At 40.2% G+C, this 17,439-nt stretch overlaps 1 protein-coding gene across 2 annotated transcripts; it reads right to left on the bottom strand.

The window, feature by feature from the left end:
• Nucleotides 1–4,854: 4,854 nt before the first annotated feature.
• On the bottom strand, nucleotides 4,855–13,333 carry LOC104106050 (photosystem II reaction center W protein, chloroplastic-like). Of its 2 annotated transcripts, XM_070178011.1 has the most exons (3): nucleotides 13,328–13,333; nucleotides 6,198–6,336; nucleotides 4,855–5,336 (listed from the first exon to the last, which is right to left on the bottom strand). In XM_070178011.1, the coding sequence occupies exons 2-3, from the start codon at nucleotides 6,289–6,291 to the stop codon at nucleotides 5,020–5,022; spliced, it is 411 nt and encodes a 136-aa protein (XP_070034112.1). In that variant the 5' UTR covers nucleotides 6,292–6,336; nucleotides 13,328–13,333; the 3' UTR covers nucleotides 4,855–5,019. The 2 variants fall into 2 exon arrangements, with proteins under 2 accessions (XP_070034112.1, XP_009612825.1); XM_009614530.4 differs by lacking the exon at nucleotides 13,328–13,333 and having other exon boundaries at nucleotides 6,198–6,379.
• Nucleotides 13,334–17,439: the final 4,106 nt, after the last annotated feature.

Here is a 17,439-nt window from a genome sequence, read left to right as displayed (position 1 = left end):
AATTTTGGGCGTAGGTGCGACCATCGCAGAAGCGAGATGAAGCTCGCATAAGCGAAATTGACTGGTCTGGACTGAGGTCGCAGGTGCGAAGAATTTCCCGCACCCGCGTGATCGCAAAAACGGACAGAGGAGGCGCAGAAGCGGAACCCATCGCAGGTGCGCACTGGCCATCGCAGAAGCGATATGCGCAGATGCGGCATTTTGCCCGCAGGTGCGAAACTGAATAGAATCATTAAGGACCAAAATTGGTCATTTCGTCATTTTCGATTTAGATTTTGGAGCTCGATTTTGGGGAGATTTTGGAGGAGCTCTTCAAGACTTTGACTTTGGTAAGTATTCTATATCCTAAAGTGATTGTATTTCATGAATCTATGGTTATATTCATCGTTTAATTCGAGTTTAATGGAGGAAATGAGAATTTTTGTAAAAAAAAATTCAAAAATGAAAATTCAAGTTTTGGAGGACGATTTGTTATTGGAATTCAATGAAGTTGGTATGGTTGAACTTGTATCGGAATGGGTGTTCGAATTTTGTGAAAATTATGCCGGGTCCGAAAGGCGAGCTCCGCGTTGACTTTTGTTGACTTTTTGAAATAAAATTTTAAGTTGACGTATTATTATCCGGAATTATTTTTGATGAATTTTAATAAAGTTGTACAATTAATTTAGATAGATTTGAGATGTCCGTAGGTCAATTCAAGCAAGAAGGCGATTTTGGAATATCGGCATAACTTTAAAAAGATAAGTATCTCGCCTAACCTTGAGTGGAGAAATTACCCCTTAGGCATTGAGTCTTATGTCCAATTTGTGTAATTGAAAACCATGCACGCGAGGTGACAAGTACGCACTTGGTTTATATGTGCAAGTTACATTGGTTAAGATCCTTAGACGCCCTTATGTATTAAATTGGAAATTATTGTTACATATTAAATCCTTTAATTGTCTTGCCTAAATCCTTGTTTTGTTGGATTTATTTTTTTTATGTGATGATTTGATGTGTTGCCACCTTGATTTGTATGTGAAATATTATTTTGTTGAGTTGTTCACTCCCAGATATATTTGCTAAGATTTTGTGCACATTATGGTCGAGTCATGGGCTCCTTATTGTGGAAAATAATGTATTGTCAAATTTTGCAATAAATTATAATATTTGAGCATTTGATGTGCAATATGTGATAAATTATAATATTTGAGCACTTGATATGCAATCTGTGATAAATTATAATATTTGAGCACTTAATGTGCAAATCTGTGATATGTTGTAATATTTGAGCACTTGAGGTGCAATTTATGAGATGTGATATTATTGGAAAGTTTTGTTCGAGTGTTTGCACGAGGTTTCTGCCGCTCTATTATTACTATTGATTTATGCACATGCGGCATGACAAGGCGGGATATATATATATATATATATATATATATATATATATATATATATATATATATATATATATATATATATATATATATGTGTGTGTGTGTGTGTGTGTGTGTGTGTGTGTGCGCGCGTGGGGTTTGCGCATGTGGCGAGATAAGGTAGAAATATTATTATGCGCGTGCGACGAGACAAGGCGGGCATTTACATTATTATTGCGCATGTGGCGATACAAGGTGAGTTATGTCGGAAATTGAATTGTGATGACTTGTGATAGCCTTGGGGCATTGTTGTTGTTGCATATTTACTTTGGGACTACGAGGCAGTCCCTCGGGAGATCCCCCTGTCTTGCATATTTACTTTTGAGACTACGAGGCGGTATCTCAGGAGTGCCCTCTTGTTGACATCTCTCTATGATTGCACTCGTCTTTGGTTATTTTGTATTTCCGTGATAGGTCAATCCTTGTGATCTGCCGTGATGTATTATTTAATTTTGCTATGTGTTTGTATTCTTCGTTGTATTGTGTTAGCTTGGGCTTTTTAGTACCAGACTCTGAAGATTTATATTCCTGATTTTTACAGGTTTTTGATGACTGAGTTATTTTAAATAAAAGAAGTTACTATTATGTTTTAAACTAATACGTTCTACATATGAAGCAATAGATTATCTGATGCTTTATTTAAATTGAAATGTCTTTTTTTTTTACTCAAATTATTTCAAAAATAAACTCATTTATTTGATGAATTCTTACTTGGTTCAAAAATTGTAAACTTACTTTATTGAAAATAAATTGATCATGCGGATCTTATATATATTGATATTTTGGTACGTGATTTGTCTGTGCGATTATGAAGAAATATGAGCATGAGGTTCCGGGGAAAATAGGATGATTTTATTATTGACACGTGAATTATCTGTGTAGCTGTGATAGAAATATGGACACGAGGTGCCGTGAAAAATAAGAAAGTGGGCTGAGACCCGTAATTTTATGATATTGAAATGAGGTGTCACGTGGTGACTTTTACTTGAAAATATATTTATTCAAAAGAAGTATATTCGAAAGATATTTATCTTAAAGAATAATATGTGAAGAATTTATATTTGAAGGACTTGGTTAATTGATTGTATTTGTGTTCCTTATTTGTCTGAGCAATAATTACGATGTTCTTGTTATGATTGCTAGTTGTTTTCCAATACTATTATATACTGCTATATTGCACAAGTTATTTGACTAGTGAGTGTCTTTATTGTACCTCGTCACTACTCCACTAAGGTTAGTCTTGATATTTACTGGGTACCGACTGTGGTGTAGTCATACTACACTTTCTGCATATTTTTGTGCAGAGTCAGGTAATGTGAAGTCAGTTTACCAATCGCTAGCAGTACAGATCTTGCTGTGGAGACTCAAGGTAAATCTGTTGCTACGTTCGCAAGCTTCAGAGTCACCTTATGATATTGTACTTGCACTGTTTTATATCTATTTCAAAACATTTGTATTTATAGGCTTTCTAGTAACTTAGTAGAGCTTATGACTTGTACTACCGGTTTTGAAAATTGTAAATTTTTATAAAGAATTCCATTTCAAGTTGTTAGATGTTAATTATTATGGTTGTCATTCAGTAAATGTTAGGCTTACCTAGTCCCTAAGATTAGGTGCCATCACGATACCCAACGGAGGAAAAATTGGGTCGTGATAAGCTGGGATCAGGTCTGAAGTCCTCACTCAGACAAAACGACCTTGCCAGCCCCGATCCCGGTCTTCATCAATACTCGAGAACGGAGCCTTGCTGGTTCGGCACACAAGCTTTATCAGTCCCTCCGGAAGATTCGGGGACTGTACAAGCGTAGAAGATGGTCAACGGTGAACGAGCAGCTATCGATTCTGCTCACGAAGATTCGGAGGAGGATCACGATCCTCTAGAGCGAAGGATGAATCTGACCGAGGCATACCTCGTACCCCTTGCAGAATTCAACGATGACCGAGTACATCATGCCCAACGTAAAGTGATAAGTATAAACACTTTGGTATCCCTCGACATGGGTGGTGGTGGCTTCATCGGGGTCAGGGATCACTATGCCTTTACCGGCCCAATTGCAATCTTTTCGGACTGTAGGGAGGACTTCTTCAGTGATCGAACATGTGTATCTCGAGACCTCCTCACACTGGCCTTGTACGGAGAAAGTTTTTTCGACCTTGAAATCGGCGGTTACCGAGCATCCTTCAGGGATGAACATTTTCAAAGGGGTTCCGGTACTGGTTCATCGACGGCAGTACGCGAAACAGTTTCTTCGGCCTCAGTAGCCGACCGTGAAGTAGAAGGTGTTTCTTTTTTGGGAACGTTTTTCTGAAGTCTTTGCCATAAAAATAGAGGGAAAATAGAGGAAGAGAGGAAGTTGAATGAGTGCACTTAATGGCTTGAGATGGAGATGTACAAAAGTTCTTGCAAAAGATCTCAAATAAACCAGAGTTTGATTATTAGAGAGTATTGAAATTTCAAAAATACGAGGATAAAAAGGTTTGAATGTAAAGTTAAAATGAACAAAGGTAGAGGTATTTATAGTATTTCAGCGGCGCTTCGCATCCATGAATAGCCGACCGGCGATTGACATGCATTTAATGCCGTTAAAACTTGACTGACGAGATGTTTCGTTTGTTTTGTCGTTTATGTCACGGGGTATCGAAGTAAGAATCGGAAGCTCGTAGCATTTCTCGTCGTCTACTCTCCGAAACACGATGGTACTATCTATATACGATCAAAATCGAGCTCGCCTACGACATGGTAGGTCGGGCTCGAAAATTGGCATTAAAGGACTGAAGATAGACCCCAAGTCCCACCGAGCTAGAACCCGAGGACAGAACGCTTGCCTTTGAGAATATCAAGACCGTGATCCCGGAATCGATCCTAACCTCGAGCGAGCTCGAAGAAACATTGTTAGTATAGCCAACAGAAGACCCAAATATCTGTGACCGGTCGGATATTACGTCGGGAATCTCGGCACGTATCAATAAGGAACTGGCAATGAGTAAATCAAGAGATTTTTTACCTTTTATAGAATTGTATCTAAAGTAGGACTCCTCTACTATATAAAGGGGGGTCTGATAATTTATAAAACACGTTGTAACGTGCACTCAAAAGCAATATATTATTATTTTTCTCTTTAAGCTCTTATTTTTCTGTATCTTGATACCGAATACCGATCAAAGTGCATCAGGTTTGAGGGTGACTCACCTTCCAACATTGAAATTGTCCAATTCATGTGGTTTGAATTTATTTTGTCATCGTTTATTTCAATTGCAACTTAATTTATCACTTTATGTCAAGTTAATCCCGATATCCTTAAAACCACTTACAAATTCAATTGTTATCCGATTTTGAGGGTAAACACCGGTCATTATAACCAAATATCAACTATCAACTACTCTAATACTGCATCAAATAAAATGAAGATGTCATGGAAGAGCTAAGAACAACGTGAAGTAAATTAGCAAAAAAGGAATATATACTACAAGCAACTGAACAAATTAATTGATACAGCACCAATGTACAATTAATTAATTGGTGACCATAGTAATTTTACGTAAGTTCACTCAATTAAGAATAAGGATTGATGGATTGTGAGAACTGCTTAATTACAAGCTCAAATTAAAGGGACAATCCAGAGTCTTCATCCTCATCAAGGCTAGAAGTGTAAACAGTGTAAAGAGACCAAATCAAACCAAAGACACCAAAAAGGATCCAACCAAGAAGATTATTGCTCAAACCAAATGGAAGCCCTGTTCCTTCTGTGCTCATTCTTTCATCCACTAAAGCCATAGCTGCTGGGCTTGACATTGTTGCTGCACATGCTGCTGCCATCAAAGATGCACCCATTCCTAACTTTGCCTCACTCTCTTTCCCTGTTGATTTTCCTTCCATTGAACATCTTACCTTTCCCATATTCTTGCTCATGGCTGGCAAACCTGTGAAATTGTGAGCCAGTTGTTACATAGATGCCTCATACTCCACTCGTGAGATTACACTTGGTATGTTGTTGTTCTTGTTTGTTACGTTTAGGATGGAATTTGTTAGTTCAGTTAATAAAGTTTATGACTCGAGTTATATATGTACAGTCAAACATTTCTATAATAGTCCCGTTTGTTCCGATATTTTTTTCGATTGATATAGTGAAGTCTTATTATAGAAAACATAATATGAAAATAAATTCCAAAGAAAACTTGATCATTATAGTGAAGTATTGTTATAGATGATGGTTGTTATAGAGAGAACTGATTGTATTGTACATACAAAAATAAGAATTTAATCTAGGTATACATTCGATAAAATCATAAATTACTCATTTTAAGTCAACTAACACTAAATCATTCAATATCAGGAAAATAATCAAATGGCACGAGACTAATTCTACATATTAACCTTAATTTTGAGAATGGGAAACAAAGTATATATACATCAAATTCTCTTTTGGGATTTTTTATTGATCCTTGATAATGATTTTACCCAACTCTATCAGCAGTATCATATGTATATCTTACACCAGTTATCACTGGCAGAAGCAGGACTTTTAACATGCGAAGAAGCTAAGGAGATTCAATATGTAACATACGTATACGAAAAAATACAGTGTAATTTTCAAACGAAGAGGCTCGACTGAACCCCTCCGTCCACCTAGCTTCGCCCCTGCCAATTATACTAAAACTCTTTTCATAATTTAGTTTGCTGAATCCTAGCTAGAAAGCTTAAACAAAAAAGAAACATTAATTCCCTTTGTAGAAGTTAAACTCTTATCAAGATTAAGACCGATATGTGAAATATTAACATACCAAGAATAGAGCAGAGACGAGATACAGATCCATTGTGCAAGAGAGCAGCACGGGCTACTGAAGAGGTTGTGGTGCAAGCAGTGATGGTCGCCATTTCTGTTCTCACTTCAGAAATGAGAAATGAGACAGCTTTTTCACTAGTTTTAATTTCATACACCGTCGACTTAATTACTTTGATTCAGACACGGGAACACATGCAGACACCTACTTTAAGTTGAACTAGCCGCACAACATCGATTACCTAGATTGCTTCTCATCTCTTGTAAGCCAACAATAATCAGACACGTGTTTTTTATAACGACGGTTCATTATTGTTAATTAAATCCGCGGCGGTTAATTGTCACTAGATTTGCTAATGAATATATATAGTAGTACACCATTAATTTCTATATTGATAACAGGTTATCCAGGTTAATAGCATAAAAGATTTTCCACTTTTAGGATGATGATTTACGCAAATATCCATTTTGAGGCTACTATTTAAATTTGATTACTATGTTAAAAATGTATGCAAATATAACTCTTGGAATTGAAAGAAATAAACAAAAATACGGTAATCATAATACAATTAGATCTTTCTATAACAGTATCCCTATATAACAGTCATTCACTATAAAAGCCAAGTTTTCCTAAGTTATATTTTACCTCTTTATAACAGCTTTTTACCTATAACAACAACAACCATATTTATAGCAGAACACTCTTTGTAAATCTATAACAGCCATATAGAATCTTTGTTACTAATAATTCTAAAAATAGGCACACAATCTATTGCATAATATATAAGATTTGAAGATTTGCACATGATATATTTTTCATTTGACAGATTACAAAATATATTTAGATAGAAAATTTAATTGTTAAGCTCTTGAATTGTTATTTAGAGATAGTCAATACTTATTTTATCCTGAAATTTTGAACTAAAAATTTTAATTTTAGGACAATTCATGACATTTATATCTCGAAAATATAAACTTAAAAATTAAAATTTAGAACGCATTTGATTAATTCTTAAATATCAACCCTTTAGAGTGGTTACATAGTATAATTTCTAGAACAAATTCACGACCTTAATTAGTCCGAACATCTTACAACCACGACCACGAGTCCCAACACCCTCAACACATGCAACTCTAGTTTTGGTAACATTCATGATTCCCTCAACACATGCAACTCTAGTTTTGGTAACATTCATGATTCTCTTGCTGAGTTTTACGCAACGTAAAGTACTTCGTGTCTTCGTAGTAGTTTCTCCTCTCTTTTATTTTTTTCAAAATTACTATACATTTCAGAGTTGTAAAATTATTTTCTTTTTACAATAAAAGAAAAGTTTTTATGATGACCGATCACTTTAGCATTTTTAAATCAAAGTTTTAAGCATGTTTTATTTATGTAGTCAAAGTTATAACAACAATAATATACTATGTCACAATCTTAAACAAGTTGGGTCGACTATATGAATTCTAACCAATCATGTTGTTTCATTTTAGCTCATATATGGAAAAATGATTGGTCAGTTTTATTCTCACTGTTAATCTGGCATAACATTTATTCTTTGTTCTAGTTTAAAATTAATAATAGTTGCAAATTCACATAAATAGATCATACAATCAAGTTATGTAAGAAAAAATACGATAAGTGTTCACGTTAAGTATACGTCGGTAACGTGAAGAAGGATAACATGTCGAAATCTATCAAATCACGGGTGTGTTTGATACGAAGGAAAATATTTTTCGAATTTTTTTTTTTCAATTTTTTCATGGTTGGTTGACTTAAATGTTTTGAAAAATATTTTCCTCACTAAAAATGTTTTCACTAACAATATTCTTGCTCATATTATTCCATGTTTTTCCATCAGATTCGAGAATAGTTCGAACATTCTCGAATTTATCTGTCACGCATCATTGTCAGGAGGAACAATCATCCAACTCATTCATTATTGGGTGATTCATTCTTTCTATTTACTTAAATGCCGTTTATTGTTATTTATTGCTAGTTACTCCTCCGTTATTGTTCATACATTTGAAATATTTAACACACGATATTATTAATCCCCCACTCGATCAACCCCACATTGTCCGTACTTTCAAGATCCTCGTTTAGGAATATTATTATTAAGTATTAACTAGGTTTAACCCATCATTACATAAATATAATGGTTTAACCAAAAGTTATACTTTTTGGTCAAACAATTTGGAGCCGTCTGTGGAAATTTTCTAGTTAAATTTTTACTTTCCTCTAGATCTACAACTAACACGGGTTGCTAACGTGAAAAAAAAAAATCAAAAACAAGATCCCCTTTCTCTGTTTACACATGTCTGATATGGCAGGTAACAGAGAAGAAAGAGTGAGAATAATGATCGACCTTCCAACCAACCTCATGATGATCATCAATGAGAGTTCTGAAGCAGTGGATGAGGATGCAACGCCCAATGCCTCCCCCAGGCGAGGCGGGTCACCCCTCCTCACTGTAGCATCACGAAATCTCGTAGTAAGGGGACCTTCACATCTGTGATGGAAGAGATACCCCCAGCAATAAAAAAAGCTCCTTGAGGCTTGGCTAACTGACACACTAACCAGCGTCCTCCATAAGCCCGTTCGGGACGCAGCTACAGAAAACACAAGGACTTGCGTCATACCACCAACAGACGAGCAACATGGTCAATTTCCTCATCTTCCTGCAGCGACATGTACTACTCACAATGATGTTAATAATGTAGATGACGAAACTCTCACGGTCATTCTGAAAAGGATGGAGGAAATGTAAAATGAGAAAAAGGTACTTCGGGACCAAATGAGAGAAACACCAAGAAAGGGTCGATAAAATACAGGGCGCTCCTAAGCTCTTGCCGAAGAGAGACTCCGGTCGGTTCGTAGAGCAACCATGCAACGACGATGCCGCCCCACATGACATACCAAAGACCTTCAAAAATACTGCCCTACCTGAAAATATACGACGGTATGAACGACCCCGAAGACTATGTGACCCACTACGTCACCGCCGTGAAAGGCAATGACCTCACCAAAGAACAAGTATCCTCCATTTTGTTGGAAAAATCCGGTGAGACCCTCATTGGAGGAGCATTAACATGATATTCACAGCTGCCCGCGCATTCCACTGAAATATTCGAAGAAATGGCCAACAAGTTCGTAACGGCCCATGCTGGGGCCAAAAAGGTAGATGCGAGAGTAAACGACATATTCGCTATCAAACAGTCGCCGGGAGAGGGATTGAGGGAATTTCTCGCCCGATTCAACCGAGTAAGAATGACCTTACCGAATGTATTGGAAGGGATGGCTGTCGCAGCTTTCCAAAATTGGTTGAGCAGAAATGGTTCAAGGGCAACAAGAAAGTTATTAAGTCAGCTTATGAAGTACCCCCAATGACTTGGGACGAAATACATAATGCATATTGTGCCAAAGTTAGAGCAGCCGAGGACGACCTCAATGGGCCGACCCATCGACTGACCTCGGTGCAAGCAGAATCCAGGAAATATCGAAGAAATGATATTATAAGAGATATCGCGTCCTCGCGACCTAACCGGGAACGACATCTCCCATATGTCAGAACCAGCGTTACATCCTCATCCCACCACGAAGAGGGCCCACCCCTATCAAGAACAGGAACTCACCGGAACAAGAGAGGTATGCCCCATTTATTATCCGCTCAAAATTTTTGTGTGTCACTTACAGAGATAGTCTACGCCTTGGAGAAGCTCGGACCGAAGGTGAAGTGGTCACAAAAGATGAGGTCAGACCCAAATACCAGAAGATCAGATGCCCTCTACGAGTTCCATCAAGAGCGAGGACACAAAATCGAAGATTGCATCGCCCTAAGACAAGAGATCGTAAACATGATGCGACAGGGACACCTCAAAGAATTACTGAGCGATCAGGGAAGAACCAACTTTGTTAGAGGGCGTGAACAACATCAAGGGCCGCCAAAACTGCCATCGTCGCCCCGCAGTATACACATGATCATCGATGGCGGGGACGACGCCTCCATCAATGGTGTGAAGTTCACCACAACCCACAAGCTCAAATCGATTACCCACAAACGGTATGATAAACTCGAAGAAAGTATCATCTTCGATAAGTCAGATGCCAACGGTTTGGCCTTCCCTCACTATGATGCAATTGTTATCACTTTACGAATTTTAGATACCGATGTGAGACGGATTATGGTAGATGATGGGAGCGCCGCATGCATTATCCATCCTCGAGTACTTGCACAAATGAAACCCGAGGATAAGATAGTATCGCACTGCATCACATTAACGGGCTTTAACATTGCAGTTGAGCGAACATACGACGAGATCACACTCTCCGTCCTAGCAGGTGGCGTCACTCTGGAAACCACATTCCACATCATGGACCATGACACAACATACAACGCCATAATAGGGCGATCATGGATATATACCATGAGGGCCATCCCCTCCAATTTGTACCAGGTTATCAAATTCCCAACTTCATGGGGAATATTCAGTATACGAGGGGAATGACGCACGTCCCAGGAATGTTACTGCATCGCCTTAGATTGTACAACCACCCGACAGACAAAGGATAAAGAAAAAGAGGCATAACAATCAACTGGGTCAAGGTCAATGTGCGATGACAGCGAGGACGTCATCAGAGACCTCGATATGCTCGAGGCCGCAGGATCGACCACAGAGGACGTCGACCCCGTTCAGTTAGACAATAATGACCACAATAAGAAAACTTACACCGGCTGCAGACTTCAGGAACCGGGTAAGTTTTGTGAATTTTTAACTGCTAACGCGGACTAGTTTTCTTTTAGCCATACAGATATGCCATGTATCCCAAAGGAGATCGTCACGTACAAATTGAACGTCGATCCATTCCACCCCCGGTGAGGCAGGTTAGGCGTAAGTTAAACTCCGTAATTAAAGATGTAGTACGCGAAGAAGTGGAAAAATTATTGAATAATGGCTCCGCTAGAGAGTCAAAGTACCCTCAATAGGTCGCCAACGTAGTCATGGTGAAAAAGAAGAACGACAAATGGCGGATGTGCGTAGATTTCACTGACTTGAACAAAGCTTGCCCCAAGGATTCATTTTCATTACCCCATATCGACCAACTCATCGACGCAATGGCCGGGCACGAACTACTAAGCTTCTTGGATGCCTAATCAAACTATAATCAGATCCTCATAGAGGAAGATAATCAGAAAAAACCACTTTCATAACCCAACAGGGGACGTATTGCTACAGGGTCATGCCCTTCAGGCTGAAAAATGTAGGGACAGCTTATCAACAGTTGGTGACGAAAATGTTTAGAGACCAACTTGGTAAAACGATAGAAGTCTACATAGGCGACATGCTGGTCAAATCCAAAAGGAAAAAAGATCACATCGACCACTTGAGAGAAGCCTTCGGCATACTTAGGCAATACATAATGAAACTGAACCCTGAAAAATGTGTATTCGGCATGGCCTCATTAAAGTTCTTGGGTTTCCTAGTGTCCCAGCGAGGTATCGAGGTCAATCCCGGCCAAATCAAAGCCATTGAAGGGATACCAGAGCACTTGACCACCAAAAAATAGGTTCAGAGGTTGACTGGCCGTATTGTCGCCCTTTCAAGGTTCATTTTGCGATCCTCTGATATGTGCCATAAGTTCTTCAACGTGCTCAAAAAGGATAACGACCTCCAGTAGACCCCTGAGTGCGTCAAAGCCCTGAAGGAGTTAAAGGTGTACTTGTCATCGCCATTGTTGCTTTCGAAATCAGAACTGAGACAACCCCTCCTTGTCTACCTCGCTGTGTCTGAAGTAGTTATGAGCGCGGTCCAGGTCCGAGATGATAAAGGTACGCAATCTCCCATCTATTACATTAGCAAAACACTAGTCGACGTCGAGACGAGATACCCCCATCTCAAAAAACTGGCTCTAGCCTTAGTCGCAGCTTCACAAAAGCTTAGACCATATTTCCAATGCCACCCCTTCTCGGACGACTTTACCCTTAAGAAGCATCTTGCATAAACCCGAGCTATCAGGCAGGTTGGCCAAATGAGCCATTTGGAATAGTCAAACCCGAGCTATCGCTGTTGCCGTACAAAATCACGGCAACATCGAACAAAGGGTCATTCCAACTAGAAACAATGGAAGGGAAGCAACTACCAAACAACTAGAATATTACACACCTCAAGTACTTTAACTTTTAAAAGATGGTGTCCCCAGAATCGTAATTTTTTTCCCTCACTTGAGTTTTGTCCCATTGAATTTTCTCGATGAGGTTTTTAACAAGGCGATGAAGGGGACACTTGAGGATTGAAGTGCGCACAGACGAAGGCACTGTACGGCTAGTTCATTGCTCAACCTCTCAATACTTTTTCAGGTCGACCAATGAAGGGACTAGATAGACTGGGACTGGGACTAAAATGCCAGCCAACGCCCGGAAAATATGTAAATTTCTCCAAGTGTATGAACAAAAGACAAATGCATGAAGTTTATTTCTATCCTCTCTAAAGTGTACAACCAAAACAACATTGCCTTAAAATCATACCACCGACAAATGTTGTACCTTATCGGCCCTTGGCCATAACTAAGCATAGGTTATATTCGACCTCATTCGAATTAACACCTAATCGGCCCTCAGCCATAAAAAATAAGCATAGATTACATTCGACCTCGTTCGAATCAACACCTTATCGGCCCCTCGCCATAACTAAGCATATGTTATATTCGACCTCGTTCGAATAAACACCTTATCGGCCCTTGGCCATAACTAAGCATATGTTATATTCGACCTCGTTCTAATCAACACCTAATCGGCCCTCGGCCATAAATAAGCATAGGTTACATTCGGCCTCATTTGAATCAACACTTAGTCGGCCCTCGGCCCTAACTAAGTATAGGTTACATTCAACCTCGTTCGAATCAACACCTAATCAACCCTCGGCCATAAATAAACATATAATATGTTCGAACTCATTCGAACTAATATCTATTGGCCTCCGGTCATGATCAAACCTAAGTTTTGTTTCGACCTCGTCCGACCCTCCTCGATCTAAGTTATTACGAGTAAGAAAACCAAGGCAACCAAGCAACAAAATCAAAAAGCATACAAACTCGAATAGAAGAAAAAAGAATCAGATACAAATAACAAAACTGGTATTTCATACTTATAATATGCTTTACAAAGGCTCGAGAAGGCGCCCACCAAAAAATGCACAAGTCTGTGGCAAAACAAAAAGAAGGAAAATAAAATCTACTAATCGCCGCCTGGCCCAGCAGCGCCATCGACCTGATCGCCTAGACCATTGCCATCCGTCCCTTCACCATCACCATCACCATCAGGATACTCATCCGCATACCAGGCGTCCTCTTCAATCCGGTCCACGCCTGCATCCTCCTCATCGTCACCGGCCTCTGGTGTAGCAGGATCGTAGCCACATGCGACCCGAGCTCCACATGCATTAACACGAGCATCCTCGAGGATGGATTCCGAAATGATTCCTGCCTTCATCAGATCTATGAATATATCCAGCTGGACCTCGGCATAAATCCACTCCTTGTATAAATCTCGAGGAACATTAAGGAAATTAGAAACACGGGAAGAGGATGGTCGAGCCAATAATTGTGCCTTCTCGGCCTCTAGAGCGGTGACTCGATGACAAAGTCCAGAAGCCGTCTCCGAGGCATTCTCTCGCTCAGAACGGAGAATACGAATTATGATCTACAAAGCCTCCATATTCCTCATATCCCCCGACCAAGCTAACTCCACTTTATCGAGATACGTTGCCTTCTCAATGACCTCGCCACTTAAAGCATCAACTTTGAATTCACACTCCTCGAGCTCCGCGCGTAACTAGAGCACTTGGGCTTGGAGATCGCCACACTGGGCTTCGACCCCCTACCAACCTCCAACTCTTCTTCTTTGTCCCATAGCACCCCCTCAAGAATGCTGCATTTTTCGATGACCTTCACCAGCTCGTCATCCTTTTCCTTCAGCTCGTCTCGGAGAGCTCAAAAATTGTCGCCCTCGCCAAACCGCATAAAAATCTCGCGATACTTACCACGGTACTCGCGGCATTTTGGCTCCATCTTCAGAAAAATAGACTTATGTCTCTCCTCTCTTCGGGCGCTTTTAATTTCTAAAATCATAGTCTGAAAGAGAGAAAAAGAAAACAGAGAGTAAGAATGAAACAAACTTTGAACTTGACAAACAAAAATGAGAAAGATCAAAAAGTTTACCCTGAGAGCAAGGCTGGCTATGCTCATAGATAAGGTAGTATCATTCAGCTTCTCGAGGGTTTTACCCTCCACATCGGAACAGAGGGGACCAAGGTAAGGGACCATGTTCTCCGTGTTAACCGATAGATCTCGATCTATGGGGATTGCAATGGTCCACGTGGACTCATCTAATCTTACTTCGAGTTGGGAAAATCCCTCCCCCATCATCCTCACCTCATCGGCATCAACATCAGAGCTCGTCTCATAACCATCCTAGGCTATGCACTTTCCTTTTTTGTCAGCCCGCGAAGAAGGACCCTCGGCCGGTCTCGAGGCCGATGGCTCATCTTGTCGCAAGTTATCAGAGACTCTCGCCGATGGCCCTTCAGCTTCCGTCATGGTTTCAGAAAGAGACATACCTTCTATGGCTTCAGTCGATGGCGAAACCACAGGCGGTAGCTCGACGTCATCTTCGAGCTCTATGGTCACCATCTCACGGATTACAAAATCACCCATCACTGAATCCACCGCCCGGGTAATCCCTTCACCGACATCCACCGATCTTCTTTTGCGGGGAACTAAATTCTCACCACTCGACAATGATTCCTATTTCTCGTTCACTAGATGAAGCAAAGGAGAAGCCGAAAAATTCGCTGTCGATATATCTGCGGGCGCAGAAGAAGACGATACGGAAGCAACAGTAGGTATGGTCGACGAACGAGTAGGCCTGGCCGCAACGAAAGAACGAATAGAAGCAGATGATTGAGCAGGGCTAGCCGCGGTCACAACATGAAGAGAATCCAAAGAAGAAGCATCTTTCCTCTTACGAAATGCATGAGGAGGAGCCCTCGGCCTCCTGGAAGACCCTCGAACTGAAAAAGGAAAAATCGAAGGTTGTCACCACCAGTAATAAACTATAGAGTGCAAGAGACCATGTGGTCAAAAGAGAATAAAAAAATAATAGACAAACTCACTGGCCAAGGAAGAAGCATGCTTGAACCTCTTTAGAAAACCCGGCCACTCACGAATCCCCACAGTATGAGGCAGAATACGGCCAACCTAGTCGAAAATGTCCCCGACCAAAGGAGGAGGTGCAGTTTCGGCTGTACAAGGAAGAGATAGAATGTTAGAGCCTACGACTAGAAACAAACAAATCAAATACCTTTCACAAAAAAAATGGGTACTTACGAGCGCGATTCCAGGTCTCAGAAAATCCGTCCGCGTTGGCTACCACGTCTTCAGTTCTGACGGAAAAGTAGTTGAGCAAGAACTGACGATTCGCTTTGTCGTCCATCTTCACCACTAGGCATTTACCTCCTCAGTGGCGAAGATGCAATATCGTCCCCCTATAAAAGATAGGGGCGGAGAGATGCATCACATGACGGAGTGTGATCTCGACTCCGGCCAACTCGGCAAATTTTGAGAACATCCTGATAAGTCTGTAAATGTACGGAGAGAGTTGGGCCGGGCAGATACCGTAATAGCGGCAAAATTCCTCCGCCAATGGGATAAGGGGTGAGTGTAGCCGACCTGGAAAGGATACACATAGAACGCACAATATCCGGGGCGGTGGATTTGCACCACATCGTGCCCTGCTGGGATCAGATCGATGTGGACAGGAATGTTGAATTTTGCCCTAATCTCGGCCATATCGGCCTCTTCCATCACTGACTCCAAAATTTCGGGCTCGCCTTCGGACGCCTTCGAGAAATCGGACCTAACTTTCTCACTACGAGTGATTATTTCCTCCACCGTAGGAAAAGTTTCTTCCTCAATGGCGACAAAGACCCTATCAACGTGAAGGGGTATAAGCACCGCCAAAGGGACAAGGTCAATTCCCATACCAGAAAAAGAGGGCACATTAGTTATATTGATTAAGGGGAGATGTTCAAGCAAGGAAGTGTTAGAAGCAGCAAGAATCACTAAAACCAGTAAGAAGATACACAACAATGGGGGAAGAAGAATAAGATACAATGTTTTTTTATGCAAGGGGTTTCATACAGGTTGAAACGTTTCCCACACACCGCTATTTATAAAAATTCAAGCGTCGAAACCAAGGAATTAATCCATCATTACCTGCCACAGTAACCGAAGTGGTAGAATTCAATCAGAAGACACGCGCGAAATGAAGCAACATATCGGAAAATCGCATCATAATGACTCATGTCGCCATGTCATCATCCTGATTCGTGGGACATACGATCCCATAAACTACGGTTCACAAAGGGACACGCTGCAAACTCTCTCCAATTATCACGACTCGTTCAGATCGTCTAAATGCTTTGACCAGTAACACAATATCCGCTCATCGAGCCCGCATGAGGCCGGCCTCAATAAGCGAATGGACTAACTGTATAGGTCAAAAATCTGCCCCAAAATATTTAGGGTAATATAGTATTAATGAAAGAGTCAGTCGAGGTCGGACAGGGAGAAGCAAGATTCGTGGTCAAGATGGAAGCAATGGCCGAGGTCGAGCACCGTTGACAGAACAATAATGGCTAGTTTTGAAATAGGATATTAATGAGAATATTCTAGTGAAAATTCTCTGCACCTATACTATTAGGGTTCGTTAGAGACATGTCTCAAATAAATAAGGAAAAAAGACATGTAATATTCATTGGACAAGAACACTTTTCAGAAAAAGATTCTCGTTCTCTCTCTAGCAAAGATACAATCATTGCCTTTTTATCATTATTCTTGCTCATGTTATTCCATGCTTTTCCATCATATCTGAGAATAGTTCGAACATTCTCGGATTTACCTGTCACGTATCATTGTCACGAGAAACAATCATCCAACTCATTCATTAATGGGTGATTCCTTCTTTCTATTTATTAAAATGCCGTTTATTATTATTTATTACTAGTTACTCCTCCGTTATTGTTCATACATTTGGAGTATTTAATACACGATATTATTAATCCCCCACTGGATCAACCCCATATTGTCCATACTTTCAAGATCCATATTTAGGAATATTATTATTAACTAGGTTTAACCCATCATTACATAAATATAATGGTTTAACCGAAAGTTATACTTTTTGATC

The sequence above is a fragment of the Nicotiana tomentosiformis genome, chromosome 6 (assembly GCF_000390325.3).
Source record: "Nicotiana tomentosiformis chromosome 6, ASM39032v3, whole genome shotgun sequence".
Classification (NCBI taxonomy): Eukaryota; Viridiplantae; Streptophyta; class Magnoliopsida; order Solanales; family Solanaceae; genus Nicotiana; species Nicotiana tomentosiformis.
The sequence above is the reverse complement of the archived record's forward strand: the minus strand, read 5'-3'. Positions and strand labels throughout refer to the sequence as shown.

Coding starts and splice junctions, on each gene's coding strand:
- LOC104106050 (XM_070178011.1), bottom strand. CDS start 6,291: ATGGCGACCATCACTGCTTGCACCACAACCTCTTCAGTAGCCCGTGCT. Junction 5,337..6,197: donor TCGTCTCTGCTCTATTCTTG/GTATGTTAATAT, acceptor ACAATTTCACAG/GTTTGCCAGCCATGAGCAAG.